The sequence below is a fragment of the Nuphar pumila genome, chromosome 16 (genome assembly GCF_984573655.1).
Source record: "Nuphar pumila chromosome 16, dmNupPumi1.hap1.1, whole genome shotgun sequence".
Lineage (NCBI taxonomy): Eukaryota > Viridiplantae > Streptophyta > Magnoliopsida > Nymphaeales > Nymphaeaceae > Nuphar > Nuphar pumila.
In genome coordinates this window covers 8,161,112-8,177,574 of record NC_143264.1, presented here as the reverse complement: position 1 = coordinate 8,177,574, position 16,463 = coordinate 8,161,112, and the positions used below count along the sequence as shown (strand labels likewise).

General features: G+C 36.2%; 1 protein-coding gene across 1 annotated transcript; it reads left to right on the top strand.

Annotated features, from left to right (window-relative positions):
* Window positions 1–1,253: 1,253 nt before the first annotated feature.
* Window positions 1,254–2,417, top strand: LOC149812854 (UPF0496 protein At4g34320-like). Its single transcript, XM_089990993.1, has one exon. The coding sequence runs from the start codon at window positions 1,254–1,256 to the stop codon at window positions 2,415–2,417; it is 1,164 nt and encodes a 387-aa protein (XP_089847119.1).
* Window positions 2,418–16,463: the final 14,046 nt, after the last annotated feature.

The window sequence follows — 16,463 nt, the reverse complement described above, 5'->3', positions numbered from 1 at the left end:
AAATACTTGTTGTCGTTAATTCGTCGCTAATTAGCGACGAATTAGCGATGAAACAACTTTCATCGCTAATCCGTCGCTACTTAGCGACGGATTCATTAAGAAAGTTTTCTCTAGCTAATCTGTCGCTAATTTGCGACGGAAAAAATCCGTCGCAAATTTCCGTCGCTAATTAACATTTTTCGTTACTGTGAATCTCATGTAAAGCCATTCTCTCCCTTGGTGATACCTCATCACTTAGGATTTTTTATGTAATTTTTTCCATTAAAAAAATAATCATATACCAAAGCCATGACTAAAGATGTTAATTAGCATGTCCAAAACAAGAACCATGTTGAATCTCTTAAGACATACCCAAATCCACTCATATCACATCAAGCTCGGTTGGAATTGATCAACTTAAAGTGACACTTAATTATTATTATTAGTTTGGCTAGGCCAAGGAAAACACCATCCAGAACACTGGATGCACATTGGCAGGCCTTCAATTGGTAAAACCCTGGAGGAGGTTGCCCCGGCCTGTCTACTGAGGATCAAACCAGCTTTAACTATAGGCTTTGGAGGTGACAAACTAACTATGATCGCCATAGCGATACAATTCATTTAGTTGGTGGCTCGTATTTAAATGTAAAATCATGATCAGCTAGCAAGCCTAAATATTTTTTGTTGCTTGTCGTGTTTCTTGTCCAATGTCAATTATTTGAACAAGCTTGGTCAGCATAGAACAGCTTACAGTCCAAGTCCAAGTCCAATATTAAAATATGGACTGGAAAAATGTATCGGACTTTGTGCGATTCCAATGGATAATTCTTCAAGGGGACAATTTGCAATTTCTATGAAATTTCTTAAATTTTTACCATCTCTATCTCTCTTGAATAGTGACGATATTTGGCCTCTCTCTCTCTCTCTTACTGAACCAGTTGCCCAAGGTGTTTGACCCGTCTTCGTTTGACGTATTCCTGCCACACGGGATATCAGAGAAAAGAAGAGGTCATGGGCCTTCTTGTTCCCTGAAACTCAACTTCTCACAGCATCTTATATATTGCAGCTACCCTCCTTCCTCGAAACATAGCAAACTCTTCTCCCTTCCATTGAGAATTGCCAGCCATATTAATGGGTGTAGCCCTGTTTGGCAACGAAGACTGAATCTCCCACCCTCCTTTCAGTCTAGTACCGAGTTGTCTGTCAGTGCTGGTTTACGTAGTCTGTCTGAAGAGGAAGTGAAAAAGTTGAAGATCGTTGAAGAAAGAAGAAAGATGGAACGAGGCTTCAACAAGACATTCGACCGCCTATACGAGCGCACGCGCAAGAAATACACCAAGCTGTCAGGGTATGACAGGACATTGCAGGCGACGATGAAGAGTATGATGGACGACATCCGCCAACGCCATGATAGCGGTAAGCCTCCTGCCCTCTCCTTCAATTCGGTAAGGCATGCCACATCGTGCCTGCTCGAAACCAACAAGCTATTTGCTGGGGTGATACTGGAATCTGAGGAAGACACATGGAGCAACGCCGAGCTCGTCTCCGTCATCAACGACTACTTGGACCTCAGCTCCAACACGTTGGACTGCATGTATGATCTGCAAGCAAGTCTGAATGTCACTGGAGACAGGCTGAAGATGCTCAAGATCGCACTTCAGAAGCGCCCGATTTCCGTAGAGGCGACGAATGAAGCACTCAACGGGTTCAGGGATGCCACGACCTTCGCAGATGACTTCCTTGTAAAGTTTGTGAAGGTAATCGTGCAGCATAAGGATATGCTGAGGAAGGTGCAGGATTGGAAGGGCCGGTGGGATAAGAGGATCCGAGGCTTGAGGTCTCGTCGAAAGGTGATTAATGTCCTATTGGTAATGGTGTTCTTTGCCGCTCTCATATGTTCAATCATAGCAGCAGTGCTGCACGCTCCTCCGCTGTTGGTGGCACTGGCGACAGCGGCCACCACCGTGACTAGTTGGGCTCCGTTTCTGTCATGGTTGGACGATTTTTGGAAGGGAGATCTGGAAGAAATGAAGCAGCAAGTAAAACTAGGGAGTTCTGTGGAGAACAGGAGCAAGCTTGTTATAGCAGATCTAGAGCTTATCAACGACTTGGTGAAGAAGTTAAAGTTAGAAATGCATCGCCTGGAAAACTGTGCAAGCTTTGCTGTCAAAGCAGGAGGTGATTATAAGGCGCTTGCTCTTGCGGAAGAAGCCGCACGTGTTATACCAAAGACCATTGCTGGATTAGAAAATTTCGTGGAAAGGTGCTGCTGCGACATTGAAGAGGCAAAGATAAAGATCATCCAAAGGATGAGAGATCACCTTCAGCCTCAGAAACATGAGACAGATGCTCCTAGTAGTAAGAGAGAAGCAATCAACAGATTTTTGCATCGCTGTCATATACATTTCAGACTTCAGAGGGGAAGTGAGATCAGGTAGTGCAATGTAATTGAAAAAGTTTGCAATCACATTGCACCTATCCTCCCTTTCTGGAGTATTTGCCTTGATCTTATATTCTTTTAAGGAACTTGTTCAGTTCTATTGAAGTATGTATCAACAAAGTAGATTTTCTTTATGTTTGTTGTTTGAGCTAGGGGCTCAACATGGATGTCAATTATAAATGGGGGTTGGATTTAATTAACATCAAAAAAGTCATTTATTTGTTTATTATTTCAAATTTTAAGTTGCCACTCTAGTAAAATTTCTTTTGAGTTGCATTCTTTTTTTTCTTTTCTTTTTTTAACTTGGAAGTCTATCTGCCTGTTCTATCCCCTCACATGATCAGGACTTCAATCTTATTGGCCCTATAGAAAAGTCTTCAATATGACAACCTCTTCCCCATATAATTTGGAATTGAGATCAGGTTCAATGTGATATCAGAACACCAAAAGTGTGCAATCACATTTTTCCCTATCCTCTCTCCCTAATTTTCAGGTTTATAAGTGCATACCTACCAACTTTACTAATCTATCAATCTTCTGTCTGCCAAGTGCAATCTCAAATCCTGCCCTCTTGTAAGTTTAACTTATTAAATCATTCTTTTCAAAATTTTCAGTTCTCTCATAAAACAAAAAGAAACTTGTTGTACCCTTGGATTTTTTTTGGGCTTATGTTGAACTAACCGGGGTTGGGCCTAGTCCTTGAATCCTATGGTTTATGTGTCTTAGGGTAAGAAATTAACTTTGTAGACATGGTGGGAAAGTGGCCATAGATTTTTTGTGGTTGCAGGAGTGAAGATAAGATAAGATTAGGTCAGATTGACTAGTCAAGTAGGTGCGGTTTGAGTTCGATAAGTAGTTTGGTTAAGAGTTCAAGTTCAAAACTTTTAGAACTTGGTCTAGAGGTTCTTAGGCTGTCTTGGGACGTATGCAGAAGTATGGTAGACATTAAGTTTGGGATTCCAAGTAGGGCGTTAGAGTAGCGTTGAACAGTCAAAATCTCACATAGTTTCCTAATCGATATGACCATTTCAAGTTGACTTAGGGTATTGGAGTCAAGGATCTGTCATTGGGGTTCAATGAACCAAACTTTTTCTCAAAAACAAAGTTTTATATGTGTATATATATAAATGATGGGCCCTGCTACACAACAAGAAAAACAAAAAGTCCCACAACTTAATTAAATATTTGTGTTATTTTAAAAATAAATAAGAACAACCAACTCTAACAAACATCATTGATAGTTTCATACATATGCTAATAACAAAGTAGCAAAAGCCCTAATATTCTAACTAAAAGTCAAGCAGGTAGAATCATGTTTAATGTTGATTAAAAAAAAATGCAAAAATAACATACAAATTTTTTTTATTGAAAAAATCTAAATGCTAATTTAAAAAAAACAAAAAGCCTTGAAACATAACTATTAGTATGCAACTATTTAAGAAAAAGTAAATCAAAATCTTAAATTCATAAGCTAATTCTAAAAAATCTAATCAAATGCTAATTAAAAAATCACAAAAAATCCTAACATTAAAAAAATGTACATGAAGAACTGGATGTAAGGCACCAGCACAGCCCCACAGACAGCAAGCCTGACCCTGACCTGAGCAGAAATGAGAGAGAGGGGTGATGCACAGAGACAATCGAGAGTGAGAGGTGGGGTTGGGGGCACATCATGCCCTGGCATTTGGGTCAGGCCATGATGGTGACCACCTTGAACCAGGGCACCTCTAATGTGCGCTCTGGGTCAGGCCCACCGTTATCCGATACCTCTTTAGGGGAGGTTTTAATGTCAGTGTGGGTACGTGCCCACCCTACCCATTACGTAGCTTGGTCCATTATATATATATATATATATATATATATATATATATATATATATATATATTAATTTATTTATTTATTTTTATCAGCATGAGAAGTAACAAAATTTAAATTTCTCAAAAGAATTTTTCTGCCATTATTTTACTGCTTAAGACTTTTTCACTATAGTCATGATGTGTTTCCAATGTCTTTTGATACTATATATTTTCCAAGTAAAATAATAATTTGGGTGTCAAGGACTAAAAAGTATGAACTAAAATTGTGCTACGAATGCTGCACAACATGGAGAGAATGGATACATAGGCCGCCTGATCGTGATATGCTTGCACCTGGTTTTATAGTTCGATTCCACTCATCTCTTATGTCATCCCCATTTTGGTACCTTTTTAAATCTCATTGATGCGAGTTGTTAATTTTGATCAAATCTGACCACATAGATGAAATTGAATTTAATAAGATTAAACCCTTAAATATAGTGTTTTTTTAATAAAAAAATATGTATTTTTTAAATCACAAAATTTTATTTCTATCTTACAGAGACGCTTGGTTCTAAAATGAACCAGTTGATTTTTTTTTTCTTAAATTAGATTTTGTAAAAGCCCTTTTTTTGTTTAAAAAATTTGGGATCCACAGTGGTAGTATTCATCTAAACTTTAAAATTGACATTTTTGAGAAATTAGCACTACAAGATTAGTACTTTGATTTTTTTTTTCAAATATGGGATTTGTCCCGAATCCAAAATCCAGGCACTAAAGAGTTGTGAGCTCGATTAGTTTTCAAAAATGTTATTTTTTCGCTTTTTTAAGAACCAGATTCACCTAGTGAACCTATTTTAATAACATGGTGTCCTATTTTAACAACATAAAGCCAGCGTTACTTTCACGTGAAAGGTAACTAAAAAACCTCTTGGAAATAGAACCAGGGTTAGAAAAATGGCCACCACTGAGTTTGCTTTGCTGGATCAGGTCCAAATGGATCTGGTACTGGTTGGACTTGGTCTACGCATCTGACTAGATTGACCTATAAAGATAAACCAATTACATACACTAGTAAAGTTCCTTGTTTTTGGTGAGTCAAGATAAGAGGGATGGACAAAAAGTTCTCCCCAATGCAGTCAGTATCGGTATAGTCCTTGAATCGTTTGGCCACCGATTCAACTGTATCAGCTGATACCCATACTCAAGTGAATCGTTTCTGTATCAGCCAAAAAATAATTACAAAATATCACCTGTCAATCATAACATAACACGTGTTAAAACTATTAAAATAATATTAAAATTAATTTTCAGTATTTTTTTATATTTATTAAAATATAGCCGAGGTATGAAGCGTACCGACACTGATAACATTGGTTCTCCATTACAAAACACGAAAAAGCTCAAGAAAAGTAATTTTTGGGACCTTCCCTAGGTCCGAATCAACTCAAATCTGTTAAAATCAACTTAACCCCCGTTATCATTCTTCTTCTTCTTCTTTAGGGATTATTATATCTATTATTCAGATTCCAGAGTTTCGTACATTTGTGAGATGAGTTATTACAACCAAGTACCTCCTAATGTTGCTGCACCCTACCCTGCGCCAGGGTACCCTCCACCACCACCACCAGCTGGGTACCCTCCCCAGAAGAGTGGCCCTGGTTGATCTCAAATATTATTGGATCAGATTAAAGTGGGGATATTTTTTTTTTGTCTTTTAATAAAAAAAAAAGAAACTATACTTTGGTGCCTCTATATAAGAATAAGGGTGATATAAGATTGCACAAACTATCGTGGTATAAAACTCATGAGTCATACTATGAAACTTTGAATGGATGATTGAGTATAGGTTGAGGAAGGTTGTTATGATATCAGAGAATCAATTTGGTTTTATGCCTGAAAGATTAACTATGAAAGCTATACATCTTCTTAGACAACTTATTGAGATATAAAGAGAGGAACAAAGATTTGCATATGATTTTTATTGATTTGGAGAAGGCATACGATAGAGTACCTAAGGACGTTCTCTGGTGGATAATGATGAAGAAATGTGTTTCTCTCAAGTACATTAGTATAATTAAAGATATGTATGAAGGAGCAGTAACCAATGTCCGCACTTGTGGAGCGGTGACAACAAATTTTCCTATAACGGTTGGGTTACATCAAGGATTTGCTTTAAGCTCTTTCCTATTTGCTATAGTGATGGATGAGCTTACAAGATCAATTCAAGAAAATGTGTCATGGTGTATGTTGTTTGCTGATGATATTGTTTTGATTGATGAGTCTAGAGCTGAGGTTAATGCTAAGTTAGAATTATGGAGACAGACATTGGAAGCAAGAGATTTTAAGTTGAGTAAGAGTAAGACAAAATATATGGAATGTCGGTTTAGTAAGCAACAAAGTAGTTATGGGAGTATAGTGAAACTTGGTGAGCAAGAAATACCGGTGGATGATTGTTTCAAATATTTGAGATCTATCATTCAAAAGTATGAAGAAATTGATGGAGATGTAAATCATAGGATAAAAGTTGGGTGGATGAAATGGAAAAGTGCAACTGGAGTGTTGTGCGATCATAGAATGCCATTGTGGTTGAAGAAAAAGTTTTATAGGATGACTATTAGGCCCGCTTTACTATATGGTACAGAATATTAGGCTGCCAAGAGACATCATATTCAAAAAATGAGTGTAGCTGAGATGCATATGCTTAGATGGATGTGTGAAAATACAATAAAAGATAAGATTCAAAACGAGGAGATACGTAAGAAGGTAGGCGTTGCACCCATTGAAAATAAGATAAGAGAGAATCATTTATGGTGGTTCGGACATATTCAGCGAAGGACTAATGATGCTCCAGTTAGAAGGATGGAGAAATGAGAAAATATATTAGTTAAAAGAGGTCGGGGTAATCTTAGGAAGACTTGGATGGAGATGATAGGAAAGGATATGAATGCTTTGAACCTCACCGAGGATATGGCATTGGATAGAAATGATTGGAGGAGAAGGATTCATGTGGAAGACCCAGAATGATTTTCTTTTTTGGTTCATATCGTCGACCCCAATTGTTTGGGATGAAGGCATAGTTGTTGTTGTTGACTAAAAAAAAATGCACTATTTTTTAACAAAAAAGAAAAGTTGGGCTTTTAATTTTTAGTATAAGATATATAAGGACAAGATCTTTCATTTAAAAGGTGCATCAATGAACATCTTTTCTGAGAAGGTTTTTTTTTTTAAGGGACATCAATGAACATCTGAAATTCAAGTCAGTTTTGATAAAAGAGGAGATCTATTGTGCGAAGTTCTGTTCTTGGCAGTTTTGCTCTCTCTCTCTCTCTAATGTCATTTTCGCTCCCTCGACATTGCCTAGTCCCATTTCATCGCTATTGGGTCTCAGTGTCAGGGAAGCTGCTCAGATTCTGGACATCAATATCTCTCATGAACAACTTCAGTTCACTTATGACGCCATGCTTCAATCTATCAATGCCTACGCTGAAGGGTGCCCTCTCTCTCCTCTTCTTTTCAATGATGTCGTTGAAGGCCTTGCGGTTCTCCTTTGGAAGGCCATTCTTCTACAGATCATTGACCCGCTTGGTATCGATGAATTCTCCTTTCATATTCTTACCTATGCTGACAACATGATTCTTTTCGACCACGCTAGCATTCAGCAAATGTTGCGTTTCAAGCTTGTCCTCCATTTCTTCCTTTCTTTGTCTGGTTTATCCCTGAATAACAGTAAATGCTACATGTTCATGGTAAATGTGTCTCCATCTTTGCTTGCCATTGGCCAGAAGATTTTCAACTGCTCTATCTCGGACCTTTCTATGTCCTACTTGGGTCTCCATCTTTCGTGTCTTTCGGCTACCTCTTGGAATGCTACTCTGCACAAAGTCCAAACCAAAATTTCTTTCTGGAAGGCTTCCTACCTATCTATTGCGGGTCGTTTATCTCTTATCAAGTATGTTATCTCTTCTATTCTGAAATTTATAATGTCTATGTTCGTGATGCCTATTGGTGTGCACAAAAAACTATCTCACTTAATGGCGAATTTCCTTTGGTCAGGTCGCTCAAGTCATCCTAAGCATGATCTGATGGGTTGGAACGTCTTGTCGTTGGCTAGGGGCAGAAGGGGTTGGAAATTTATGATTCTCATTTGCGTAGCATTATTCTCGTCGTGAAGACTAGTTGGCAAGCTCATCAACCGAGTTCCCCTTGTGCGAATCTCCTTCTTGCTAAGTATGAGTCCTTCGAGTTGCTCCAATATGATTCCCGCTCGAGCAGATAGCTAGCCTCTTCGCTTCATAGGTCTTGGATAAAAGCTTGGTCGGTCATCATTGCTAAGGAGGGAAACCATCAACACATTTCACAGTTTATCCAAAGTGTTATCACGTCAGGAGGGGCTTTTTGCACAAAAACATGCTACTTGTCTCTGTTGCCGGTTGGTGCAGATGGTTTTCCTACTAGCCTTATCTAGGGCTAGGGGCCTACTTTGTGCTCAAAGTTTCTTGCTTGGTTAATTGTGCACGATCGCGTCCAGACCAACTGTCTCCTAAAGCGTTTTTTATTTCATCTTTCAAGTAGGTGTAGCTTGTGCAAGTCTGCTGAGGAAACAACGTTTTATCTTTTCTGGGAATGTCCCATTTTTTAGGGACATTTTCAAGCACACTTGAAACAAGCCTGAATTCATTGTGCATAAGGAGTCTTTCTCTCTTGACCTGTTGTGGGGTTCACAATCTGTTAAAAAGTGCAAAAGATGGAGTCTAATTTGGAGAATGTGGCTTCTTTCATCTTGGTGGGCGGTTTGGATGTCGTGTAACAATGCGATCTTTTGAGAATGTCAGTTAGTTTAGGGAAACTGGCGCATTGCATCTTATCTGATGTTCACTATATTTTGTGTTTCTCGATTCTTGACCTTCTGCACGTTCTGACGCTCCGGTTTCCTCCTGAACAAGGCTGATCAGAAAATGCCTTTGGCTTTGCTCCGTTGTTTTGGTTTTGTTTATTCGACTTAAGGGCCTGTACTTTTGTGTTTTTGGGCTCAACTACGTTGACCCTTCCTTTTAATGTTGATGCTTACCTCTCTCTCTCTCTCTCTCTCTTTCTCTCTCTTACACTGCATGTGTATAAATAAAGATTACATTTAAATGGATGTGACTGCAGATTTTCAGATCCTATTAATTTGATCCAGATCTAGACTTGGTTATGGGATAGAGATACAAGTTGGTTGTTGCAAATCGAATCTTATAGGACATGTTCTTATTGGATTTGTTGGGTTTAATACAATTGGACTCTGTGCAACTGTAAATCCGATGAGAACCAATTTTCCAAGAACAACATCCAGTTAATCTTGATGGACTCTGTGCTGGTTTTGTTCTAAGACGTATAGTTGAGGGCACATATCCATTTAAAATAGAGAGGGTTTGGTTGTAGATTTGACCAATTTTAGCCAGGGTCCAGATCCGACCAGTTTTTTATATAGATCCAAGATTAAGGCTGATATCCAATATCATTCAGGTTTGGATGGCTGCCAAGGATTGTTCAAACAAGTGTCTAATAATAATTGCACTATTAGAAAATAAGTTTGACCTTGACCAAACTAATTCATAGTTCAAAATTATTATTTTTCCCTTATAACAAATGCATGTAAGATTTTCAAAGAATTTTCTTATCATTATAACATGAAATTTCTATGAATATTTATCCCTCGTTGGTGTTACCTTTTGGATAGTGTTAAAAGCATAATGGTTATGAGCATAATCTTGGAAATGGGTCTGGATTTGATAGGTAGTCTAGGTTCAAATCCCATGGGCGTTGCCCCATTTTGTAAGTTGAAGCTTGGCAACTCCCTAGGGACAAGAGGTAAGCCATCAGAGTTTTACATTGACATGGACAACGACCTAAGTATGACAAGCTGAGTTAGCATGGATAGGTCTATGCATCTGGGGCAGTTTCTCCGAGTAAAAAAAAACTTAGAAATGGGTGTGGACTTGATGAGTGCAAGATGATTTTTTTAATAACTATGATCTATCATCACTACAAGGATGAAGGTCAATAGCGGTTACTCTTTTTCAGCGAGACAAAATCAAGCTGCTATTGATAACGCAATAACAATGAGATTTTTGTCCTTGCAATTGATAACATGATAACGATGAGACAAATATCTTGCCATTATTACTCTACTACAACCATAAATCTCGTCGCTATTAGCTTATCAACAACGACAAGCTGGATATTCTCTAGAATGCCTTGCTCCTGCAAACATCTCACCATTAAAGACATGTATAACAAATCTGGCCATTAGTTATTTTCGCTAAAGCACTTTATAGTTATATTTAACAGCCAGAAGATCTCATTGTTATAAATCAATAACGGCAAGATAAAGATCACACCATTATAGGGTTTTATTCTATAGCAATGATAGTTATGTTGTTGTTATAGAGTGACGTCTATAAAAGGGGTTCGACGAGCCTTTTTTATATTTCTCTCTCTCTAATTCCTACACACGTCAAACCATCATTGGACCATCGACCACCTCCACCATCGACCCCCCCCCCTACAGTCTCTCTCTCTCTCTCTCTCTCTCTCTCTCTCTCTCTATATATATATATATATATATATATATATATATATATATATATATATATATATATATATATATATATATATATATATATATATATATATATATATATATATATATCATGTGTATCCCATCCACCATTTGGCACCACAATCAGTGTCAGGCTGGGTGGACCTCTAACAACCTCTTCTTCCTCTTTTATATAGATCGACTAATCGTTGAGTCTTTTTCTTCCTCTTTATTTTTTTTTCAATTCATAAATGAGTGCTTGTTTTGATTTTAGGGGTTGTATTTGTTTTTTTTAATTGGCACAATGTATGATGTTTCTTAAGATTTAGGTTATTGATTTAGTTTATTTTTTAAACAACATGAATGTTTAATTATGTTTTTTAGGGTTTATTATGTTGTGAGAAGCCACACATCCAATTGAAGGCTTTGAAACCCAAATCAGTTCTACTCATCCGCTATGACATCCCTATCTTCATACCTCTCATTGAGATTTTATTGATGTAAGTTGTTTTGATCATATCAGATTCCATAGATGTGGTTTAGTCATTCATTTATGAAGATCCATATTTAAATTAAATTGCCAAAATCTGACTTGTGTGTAGGATTTTTTGGTGATTAAAAAATAAACAAATGATAAATCACAAAGTTTTGTGATTTAAAAATGCATATTTTGTTGAAAAAAATATGAGCTAATGGGTCAATTCTTATTAAATGGACCATGCTGAATCCATCCATAAAGTCAGATTTGATCAAAACACCTTACATAATAAGATTCAAGAATATTATAAAGATGGGAGATGATATAGGAGATGAGCATTGGAAACAGAGCTTTGTTCACAACCATCTGGTAAATAAATAATAGTAAATATGGTAGAATATGATTTTCACATATGTGCTTTCCCTCATGGTTGGAGAAAAATGTTCCTACCATAAATTTAGTGGTTAATTTTTTTCCTATGATTTTTTATCTTTTCGATTAATGCCATGGGGACCACTTTTTTCGACAGAGAAACCTGGGGTTAGACAGAACCCTGCCAATTATACAACCATACCATTGGGATTCGAACTTGGAATGTCCCAATACAAGGTGAAGTGTACTAACTGCTCTTGTCAGACAAGCAGAGCCCGGGTCGACAATGGGATCAATTCCTCAAAATTTAATGAATTTATATTAGAAACCTAAGACAGCTAAACATAAATACACATGTATTTTGAATTCTTAGCTTGCTCTGCATGACTTGATTTGACAAATTTGAAAAAAAAAATTGAATGAAAATTTTCATGAAGCTAACACATTTTGTAATTTTTTACATATTGTTAATTTCATGAACTAATACGTGTTTGAGGTATATTAGAGTTTTAGGGTGTTTTGGAGAATTGTTTATCTATAGATATTCCCCTCTATTTTGATATTGGATTTCTTGCTCTTCTTTTCGCTTGTGAGCATCCACTAAACGTCTAAACTATGTAAATCTCACGTATTCTTCGTTTATTCCTTTCTCCTCTAAATACCTCTATGTTTTCTTGTTTTTTGTAACAAATATGCTTATAATCTAAGCTCTTAACGCAAGTCACCTAAAGCATCATAATCTTATCTAAGTTTTCTTGAAATTTTTTAAACAAACTCCTTGATTGTATCATCATCTTACCTTAAAGTGAAATCAAAATTTCACTTTTGGCTCCTAAACACACATGCCTGCCTTAGTTTTCTGTTTGGATTTTCAAGATGGTGATGTTAGAATGTGTTCTTAGCCATATAATATGTTACTTAACGATTTTCTCTTTGACCATCATTGTAATGAGGATGTTTTCAGAGCTCTTACATTGCAATTACCATAATGAGCCACTAAGTCCACTTCCAATAAAAAAGAGTCAATACATATGCACACTTGTAAAAAGTAGGGATTTAAATCCCTTAGTGCATAAAAAATCATAAAATGTTTGTTTATATCAATACTTTTTCAAATTTTTGATTAAATTTCATTTCTTTTTACTAATGACAAGTGAAAAGAATTTATTGGTTGTTTTAGCAAAATGCCTTTCAATGAAATTAGAAGATGGCATATTCTATAAGATAAGCATTTAATTTATTAGTTGTTTGATGTTTGTAAATTGAGTATACAAGTCAATCAACATTAAACATTTAATGTAATTAGCATAAATGATCTCCCATTGTTACCTTCCTTTAAATATATTTTAGTTTAGTTCAAATGCGTTATCCTAGAAACGCCCCAAAACCCTCAAATCATGATAAAAAATGATGGAGGTGCGGAGTCAGAAGTGCACCCAAACATGATCATGGAATAACTCTACAGCTCCTTCTCTAGTGATGGACTTTATTATATAACAGAAAGAGGGGATTTCTAGGGAAGACCCGTACGATGCAGTTCACACTCAACTACCGTTTGTGGGAAGCAGATCAGGTCATACTGAACATGAGCTTTTTACTCATGCCAACATCGTGGTCGTCTGTTTGTATTTTGGATGAATGCCATGAAGCATATAACTGTTCTATTGACTTTTTAACTTTTCAAAATACAAAACGGACGGCCACGATGTTGGCATGAGCAAAAGAGCTCATGTTCAGCATGACCTGATCTGCTTCCCCTTTTGAGAGCGGAGCCCCAAATGACATCATACATGGTGACATTGTTTGAAAAGATGGATGGTTTAGATGGTGGGCCTATTGGAGACAAAAATGCCTATGTCGGGTCCATGAGTGAGTGTGGGATAGAACTGAACTAAGGATCCATTGGATCCATTTTGGTTACTTGGATATTTTATGTAATTTTTTGTTTAGATCTTAGTTTGGTTTTGAATCTATCTCAGATACTCAATAGGAGTAGGATATCTCGTTTGTATAGACCATAGAGAAATGGCAATGCTGAATGAAGATTGATTATTGATAAATTTTAGTTATTTTATGCAATTTTGTGTTATTTTTTATTAATTTCCTACTTTTCTTAGACAATTAGTTTCTAAGGTATCAGTTTGCCCCGTTCAAGAGTGATCCACATTAGATTAGATTCTTATTCCGTTGTATTTTTTTTATCATTATTACAGACTATTCGAAGTTTTAGTTGTTTCAAACAAGGAAACATCTTATAAAGTTCTTTTCGTTATATTAAGAATATTCAACATTAGATTCTTCTTATCAATGACCTAACACAGTAATTAGCCTTATGTTTCCCATTGATTCTTTTTCGCCATAACATTTTTTGCTGCAAAGTTTAATGCATAGGAGAATATTTTGGGTGTATAATGAAAAATAAAACAAGGTCCAACCATTTTTAGGAGAAAACAAGTCATTACCGACTATAAATATCACGACGATAAATTATCATTGTCAATAATAAATTAATCCCAACGATATACAATGTCCTAGTAAAAATATCTATGGCTGAATTCAGGTTTCTTAAATATTATTCAAAGATATTAATCAATCTGGCCCGACTTAACAATTGTGCTGACAATATTCGATCAGTAATAGAATTTGATGAATCCAAATTAAAAATACAGAAACAAATTCGGACAGTCGTTGAGTAGTTCAAAATCCATACATTGTGCCAGCTGAAAATCTTACCCTTTGCAACTAAAACATACATAAATCCCACGTCTGGTGCACATGCTTACATACGTGGTGCTCTTTGGGACCCCCGAAACATGAGATGTAGCTAACTCCCCTGTTCGGGGGGGGGGGGGACATATAACTTGCTTTGCAAGGCAGGGATCCTAGCCTTGGAGTTTCAGACTGCTGTGTCACGATGACCGTAGGTATGGCACACTGAGCCAGCACAACCAGGTCTTCATGTTGAGTGTGGTTTTTTGGGGTTCATCACAACATAGCGACGGATTGACGGAAGATAAATTTTGTTGTAATTTAGCGACTAGGGTTATGCGACGGATGATATCCATCACAAAATCTGTCGTAAACATGTACAACGATGGATAGCATTCGTCGCCATTACGCATTTTTCTTGTAGTGCTAACTTACTTTCGTAAGAATCATGGTTGCATTTAGCGTATGCAACACACCCTTTACACCCCTTGGTTATCTTAGTGGACGAGTAAGCTCTCGTGAGGGTTCGCAGTAATGCTACCCACAAACATCTCTGTCATGTATGCATAAAAATTTTAAGTCACAAAACATTCGACAGTTAAGGATTTTGTTTTCACAAATATTTCATACCATTACACTTTCAAAACAAAATTAGAGTCTTTTACATGCTACCATAGAGTAAAACTTTTTCTTTTACTTTTCTAGATATTATAATCATTTATGCTTTATTCTCAAAAAATCAAATATATATATATATATATATATATATATATATATATATATATATATATATATATATATATATATATATATATGTGTGTGTGTGTGTGTGTGTGTTTTGTACAAGTTTTCTCAATATTTATTCTTAAGTAGTGAACTTTTTTTTTCTTGCTCTTAACTTTATTTCTTTTTCTTCTTTTAGATATTCAATTTTTCATACTTTTTCTTTCTTTTTATTGAGCACTATATCAAATTTTTAGTTTTCGTGACCCGTGTAACAAGCTTTGGGTCAGTGACTCCCAGGCCAGATGACCTCATGGGAATCAAACACTTCAACTTGTGTCTAAGTCTAGCTACTAGGGAATACAAGAATATCAAACAACTAAACGTCTGCTCTTTTTTACTTTTTGAGCTCTTATTTTCAATGTAGTTCATTTGATTAGTTTTCAAAAATAAACTGTGCATATTCATACTTGTGATTCAAAATAAACTCTAACATGCATCTATCGCCATTTCTTTGAAATTCACATAAATAACCATATTTTTTTTAACTACAATATATGATATTTTAGGTTTTTTGATAAATTTAAGCTCTAAATTATTTTAGTATAATTTATCGTATACTACTATTACTACTATATTATAGTATATTTTTTCTATTAAAAATGTTTTGCTAAACATATTTTAGCACTAGTAAAGGCATTTTTTTGGCGCTAAAATAATGCCAGAAAAGACACTTTTTGTGTCCAATTTTAGCACAAGAAAAGCCATTTTCTGACACTATTTTAGCGCCACAAAAAGCATTTTTTCTTTTAGCGCCAGAAAAAGCATTTTTTCTTTTAGCACCACAAAAGCTTTTTTTTGCACTATTTTAATGCCAGTAAAAACTCATTCAATGACACTGCAAATTAGTATTTTTCCTGGAAAAACTATTGGTGCTACGTTAGTGCCAATAAAGGTCTTTACTGCAGACCTTTTTTTAAGCTAACACCACAAGAAAAATGCTACTTAGCGATAGAAATTTGCGACGGATTTTTTCCGTCGCCAATTTGCGACAGATTAGAGAGCGAAAACTATTTGTCGCTAACGTTTGAAATATTTGCAAAATTAGCGACGAAAATATCTCCGTCGCTAAAGTCGTCGCTAATTAGCGAGGGATTAGCAACAACATTTTTTCGTCGCCAAAACACTACAAAAAATGCTAATTAGCGACATAATTAGTGAGGGAATTTTTCTGTCCCTAATCCGTCGCTAATTAGCGACAGATTAGGGACGGAAAAATTCCCTCGCTAATTCTGGCGCTAATTTTCGTCCCACCTGAGGCGCGAAATTTTCCCTCCCTCCGTTCAATTTTTTTTCTCCCTTTGTTTGTCCCTCCTGTTCGAT